Genomic DNA, 6,602 nt, shown 5'->3' with positions numbered 1-6,602 from the left:
CTGCTTTGTTGAAGCAGCCACTTAAAGAACTGAGCTAAGGAGCAGGCTCCCAATAACAGACTTTTATAGATGATTTTTCTTAAAGCAAGACACTGATTAATGTTTTACCAGGGCGAAGAGATAATGGCTCTTCACCATATCCCCATGAGGGAAGAGTGGGAATTTACCGATCTGAAATTATGTGCTACTTATGTTTCCTTTCTGGTCTGTTTCCCCTTTTATTCATCAGGTAGACTGGGCCTGAATACTAGGGCCTCCCAGCTTGCCCCATCTCGCAAGGCCCACCAGAAAGCAGCCTGTCTCTGCATGTCAGCACCTGCTTTTTCTTGTTTTTAATTTTCCATTTGAAGTAATGCGAGGAAAGTCCTGCAGCACTGTAAAGATAGCAGGAAGGCAAATAGCCCGGCTGCAGAATACTGAAGGGCCTCTTCTGTGAAGCTCCTTTCCTACTTAGGAGCTGTAACCCTGTAAAGATAGGCCCCAATCTCTGCACCATGGACTAGTACGGGGGGCGCCTCCTGGCCTCTGGCCTCTGGTCCTTTTCCCTCTTGGCAGCTCAGTTATCTGAGACACTCTCCATGTGTCCTGACTCACCTACCCAGACTGCCCCAGCATTTTCCACACCAAAGCATGTCTCTAAGTAAAATGTAGAATATCTGCATCTATGGCATGAAGAGAGTGTTTGCATTTTCCATAAGGCTGTTTCTGGGGACCAGGGAGATAGCTTAGTAGGATAAGTGCTTCCCTGGCAAGCGCAAAGGCCTGAGTTCAATCCCCAGTTGCACCAAAAAAAAAAAAAAAAAAAGGCTGTTTCTGGGTGGTGGGATTTTCCTGGATTTTCTCTGAACTTTCCTTTTTCGACTATGTTGCAAGAATGTCCAATAAAGAATCATGTATATTTTAAAAATTTTGTTAGTGTTTGTAATATATCACAAATACATTCATTGTGGGTAGTTGATACATATACATGACACATCCTATTTCTTTCCCTATACCCTTCCATCTCTTAGTTCCCCTCCCATTTGCCAAAGGCCTTATCCTCTTTTTTTTCTGCTATCTTTTATTTTTAGAAGTTATCATTTATTAAAAAATCAACTAATGGACAAATATTTTGTTATCTTTCTCCTGTTCCTAGTCTTATCTAGTCTTTAGCCTACAGATTTATCTGGTTTTCATAAAGTTATAATCAGTCTGGGCAAGTTTTTGGTCACAAAGGTCATGGCTGCAGGGCCATCTAATTTCTCCTTTCTTCCTCTTGTTTTTGGTAGGAGGGTCCAACCTAGCCTCCTGAGCGTGCCTAGTAAACCTCCTACCACTGAGCTCCAGCTCCTGCCCTAATTCCTTTATTCCCAGTCTTCCTGCAACAGGGTATCATCAGGAAGCCAGAGGGGAATCTTTTCTCCTCTCAAGACAAAACAGCAGCGGGGAGGGAGGCATAGAAGCGCCACTTTGGCTACACTTCCTCTGTGTACTTCAAGCTGTACACAGATGATCTGGCGGCACGAAGCTAAGGGAAGCACAGGTCTAAGGAAGGATTTCATCTTTACCCTGATTATAACCTTCAGGTCCTCCAGTGAGACATTTAGAGGACAAGCAGGTCCCCAGGGAAAGCTGAACATGGTTTCGCATGGTGGTCAGGAAGCAGCAGCCTGCTTGGCTTTAGTCATGTCAACCACAGCCCAAATGCCCTGATCAAATGCCCAAATGCCCAAATGCAGCAGGACCTGCAAGTGGAGCAGGGATTGGTGAGGCTCAGGGAGGGCAGTGATAGGAGAGCACTTCTGAGATCAGCAGCGGTGAGGGTGGGCAGCTGGGAGGGAAGGCAGGTCATCCCAACCCCAGATGCAGAAGGCACCCAATGCGCTGCTGTAGCAGGTGGCGGGATAAACAAGCACTCCCCTGCCTCACTTCTCCTCCCTCCTGATGGGGGCAGCCCCTCACTTTCTGACCATTGTGGGTGCTCCACACACATGAGCTGAAGTGGGAAATTATGTTTGCTGAGCCAGCCAGGAAGATGACAGGAGACAAATGGAACGGTAATTTCCTCTCCTGTTTTGGGGGGTGGGTGCAGCACAGCAGAGTTGAGGCGGGGTGTGGGGGCTTGTAGCTTCACCAAGGCAGCAAGGAAACACCAAGTGCTCAGGAAACAGGGAAGAGGGGGTGGAGAGGAGGAAGACTCTGAGGAGGATGTGAGTCTGTGACTTCTCCCATGTGGAGGTGTAGCCTGGAGCTACCCTGTACTTCCTTTCTCTGCCAGAAACCAAGGGGGCTTTGCTAACTTCAGAAGGCCTCTGGAAGATCTGGGAGATCTGTGAAGTGGAAGCAGGTGTGAGAGAACCAGGCTAGGAGGAAGCAGTGACCAGAAGAGCCTATTCCCTGGGCTGGGTTGGTGAGGGAGTCCCCAGACAGTCAGATCCCCCTGCGGTGATGCAACAACTGGATATTGGAGTTATTCAGGAGCTGCAGGAGGTGCTCATGAAACATGCTGCATAACAGATGCCTCACCCTGGCCCCCCACTCCCTCTCTTTGCCACCCCAGCAAGGAGGTCAGAAGTTTCTCTGTATGCAGGTAAAGTGGCCTAGAGAGAGACTGCCAGGCAGCCAGCCTGGCTCTACAGTTAGGTTGGAGCAGGCATAGGATCCCTGAGGGTGCCAGGGAGCTGCTGCTAGCTGCATTCGGCAGGGGACCCAGAGCTCTTCATGGCAGGGCTAAGGGATGACATCTGGCTTCAACTTTTATTTTCAGCACCGCATACTCTGTGAGAGTCCTGGTTTCAGAGGGAACTCCCAGGCCCCAAAGCATGAAGGGAGCAGCCAGAAGAGTCCCTGGAAGAGACCCACAGGGGGCACGGGAGTTGTGCAGAGGGTGGGCATTGGCGTGTGCATGGGGGATTGGGGGTGGGCAGTGCCTGTCACCAGCTCTTCCTTCATGTCCCCCACACATACTCCTCTCCTTCCTCCTGATGTCCCTGCCCGACCACCATCAGGCCTCTCCATTTCAAAAGCTGCTTCCTATTTCTTGGTCTTAGCTTTGAAAATAATGTAGTCAACAGTGCGGCATAGCACCCAAAATATCAAGTTGCTCCACAGGAAAAGATTTTCATTTTGGAATGATATGGTCTACTAACCCAGTAATTCTACTTCTAGATCACTGGGCAGAAATACATAGATATGTTCAGGAAAACACACAGACTACAATGCCTGTAATGCTGCAGACTGGAGAGGACTCAAGAGCCCATCGAGGCAGAGCAGCTAAGGACTGGATTGCATCCAAACAGCACACTGCAGAGCATGGAGAACAAACGTTTCTGGCAGCTTTCCTTCACATGTGAATTCATCTCACAATGGCCAGCAAAAGAAACCACACAGCTTTCTGGTGATTGCATTTTCACAAAGCAAAGCTCGGGGCCAGGCAGCACTAACATATGACAGCAGACACGAGGGTGACAACTGCCTCTGGGGGATGGTCACTGGGAGGGGGTATGAACCTGATGTGGGGATAGAGTGCAGGGGTGTGTTTACTGGGAAAACTTGCTAAGCAGTCCAGGCACCGCAGTCATGGTCAAGAGAGAAGTTGTCCTGATCTGCCCGGGACTGTCCCCATTTTGGCAGTCCAAGTCTTGTAACCCAGGAAACTGTTAGTCTTGGGCAAGTGGGGAGACTTGATCACCAGCCCAAACTGTGGCTCCAAGCCCAATAACATCAAACTACTGCCATGACCCACTTCTAGGTTTGGGCAGGGAGGTCTCCTTGAGGGAAGGGGAATCCACAGGGACTGATCCAGATCACAGGGCAGTAAGGTATGAACAGAGCAAGCTGATAGGTGATAGGGTGGCTTCTGCAGGGTCAGGTTATTTCCCAGGGCTCAGAGCTCAGCGTGAGCAGCAGCCAGGCCCTGCCCGTGGCAACTGCATCATCTTCCTGGGTGTCGTCAACTGTACTCATTAGTGCCCCCTCCTGGAGAGTGCAGGGAAGGGAAAGGCAGGGAAATGCATGCCTGGCCTACAGTTTCTTCTCTGTCTGGAATCAGGGGAAGGTGCAGTGAGGGGTGACCCTGGGCAGGGAAGAAGGTGACTGGGTAAAAGAAGTCATAGTACCTTGCTCCAGCTTAAGCAGTTCTTAGGCCTGAGAGGCACCAGAATCATTTTGCTACCCTGGGGCTGAAGATCCCAGGGGCCTATGAAATTTTCTATGAGGCCTTCTTCATACTTTCTGTAGAAACATTTACTTTCCCTTTGGTCTTGATGATGAAAGTATTTTTGAACAGATACTACTATCTGTGTCTTTGGGGCACCAGCCCATAACTGTGTTGCCCCAAGCTCAGGGGCTGTCACTGGACCTAACAGCTGTCTGTATCCTGAGGCGTCAGGATTCAATCAGTGAAGCTGAGGGTCCCTGGAGTAGTGCTAGGGTGACCTGGGACCACTTGGGAGGATGTAACCTCAGGATCCCCAGGCCTCAGCCCAAGCCTGCCCCTGTGCTTGGTGATGGGTGAATGTTAAGGCTTGCTGGCTTTGCCTCCTTCTCTCCATCTATGTTCACTTAAATGGCTTCCTACTGCTACCTGATTTTCCAGTTCTAAATACTGCATCACTTTCTGTTGTTTGTTGGCTCCACTGAAGGCTCTGCCCTCAAAAGTGCCCACTAATCACTGTACACGATGGAGTCACAGATGAGGCTAGAGGCTGGGTTTCCACCCCATGTGCCTGGCTGGGGATGGGGTTCTGTCCTCAGAGCACAATACAGACTCCAGAGACATGTGCCTGGCTTCCTCCCTCCGCTTTCTGGACCTGCTGACAGTGAGGGTGCCAGCTGCACCTCCCTTTCTGGCCAAAGGCTCCAAGTTGAGTCCTAGGGACTGAGGGTCTGGCATGGTGTGCGACACCATGCTGCTATAGGACGGGGTGCAGACCACAGACCCTTGGGAACCCAAGTACAGGTGGGACAGGGATGGTAGCTGTCACCCCTTCTGCTGTAGGTGCAGCTCTCCATCCTGACCTCCTCTGGCCCCTCCCTCACAACATCATGGCAGCCTGGGACCCTGCTGTGGGACTCTCAGTCCCTTCCCCGAATGCCACAGGACTCACAGGATATAGCAGATGACCCCGATGCTCCACATGTCTGTGGCATAGCCGATAGGTTCATAGTTGATCACTTCAGGAGCCACAAACTCCGGGGTGCCAAAGAGGACCTTCAGAGACCCTGCATTCTCTGAAACCAGGATGGAAAAGGTTTGGTCAACAGCATGCCACGTGGCCAGCTCAGAGCAAGCACCAGCCTCTGTGTGATGGGCTCCAGAGACACAGACGAGGCTTAGCCTTTGGGTGCTTTATATGGCATAGCACCTGGCCTGACTAATACAGGGTCAACCCACCAGTGAAACCAGCCAGTCAGTACTCACCTCAAATGTCCTGAGCAGTCAGGAAGGGAAGAAGGGGCTCTTAAGGCATCTTCCCAAGGGGGCCTTTTCTGTGGCTGTGCCCCTGTGACTTAGTTCCCTAAGGGAGGGATTGTGACTCATGCTTAATAACCTCTGAATAGCTACATGTGGTGGCGCATGCCTGTAACCCCAGTACTTGGGAGGATGAGGCAGGAGGATCATTGCAAGTTCAAGACCAGCTTGGGCTATAAAGTGAGCTCAAGGATACCCTGAATTGCACAGCAAGACCCTGTCTCAAAAAGAAAAAAGAAAAAAACAAAAAACAAAATGCTCTGATTTCACTGATGCTGGCATTCATTGTATCCTATGTGCCCTTCTCCCAGCTGTACAAGGATTTTTCTTCAACAATCCTAAGAGGCAGGTATGGAGCCCATGTATGGTGCCCTGAGTACTCCCAACAATGGTCAGGCCCAGGGTGATAAAGTGACTCCCCACCTGGCTCATCAGTGGTGGCCAGGACCTGGACCCAGGCAGTCTGATCACCAAGCCAGGTTTCACTCCACTCCACTCCACTCCCCTGCTACTCCTATTTATCTCCTAGCTTGATTCTCCTCAAAGGAGCTGCAGGGACTGTGATGGACAAAAGATGCCTGTCAGTGTGCCCTAAAGGCAGGCACCAACAGCCTAGGAGCCACATCTGGCCTTGTGGAAGTCTGCAACGCCCATGGCAAAAGTTGTAAAGCAAAGCACTTATAGCGCTGCTCCAACTCCCACTCCTCCTCCTGCTACACTCTACACACTTCCTGTGCTCTGGTCCTTGCTGAACACTGCTGTTCCCATAGTACCTCCCACAAAGGGAACCTGAACAGTGTGTTCACTGGGTTCCGATGCTGCCAGCTTCCCAGGCCTGTGCCTTTTTAATTATTAGTGGTCACTATCCAGAGCAGACCCCATATACTGGCCGCTGCCCTCCCTGTCCCTTTAGCAGGACAGCAGGGCAGGGTGCAGTAGTGGCCTGACTATGCTGATCATTACTAAGCAGGTCCAGGTCTATCAGCACCTCACTACCTCATGGTTCTCAATCAGGTCTGCAAGGTGGCACTGGCTTGGCCAGCCTCTCCTTGCTCCCCACGGTAATGGAAATCAAGGCCAGCTCACTCTGGTCCTGGGGCTCCTTGTTAGCAGGGTGCTGCCTGGGAGTGAGAGTGACAGAGACATCAGA

The 6,602-nt window shown here is 51.0% G+C and overlaps 1 protein-coding gene across 3 annotated transcripts in view; it reads right to left on the bottom strand.

The window, feature by feature from the left end:
- The window catches only part of Mylk (myosin light chain kinase), a 228,515-nt gene that overhangs the window by 15,854 nt on the left and 206,059 nt on the right, over window positions 1–6,602 (bottom strand). For all 3 annotated transcript variants that reach the window (XM_023702276.1, XM_023702275.1, XM_023702278.1), the window contains one exon: window positions 5,088–5,211. In XM_023702276.1, the coding sequence (XP_023558044.1) occupies window positions 5,088–5,211 (124 nt within the window). The remainder of the gene's footprint in view (window positions 1–5,087; window positions 5,212–6,602) is intronic.

The sequence above is a fragment of the Octodon degus genome, unplaced genomic scaffold (assembly GCF_000260255.1).
Source record: "Octodon degus isolate 3935 unplaced genomic scaffold, OctDeg1.0 scaffold00147, whole genome shotgun sequence".
Classification (NCBI taxonomy): domain Eukaryota; kingdom Metazoa; phylum Chordata; class Mammalia; order Rodentia; family Octodontidae; genus Octodon; species Octodon degus.
Note: the sequence above shows the minus strand (reverse complement) of the source record. Positions and strands in the feature narration are given on the sequence as shown.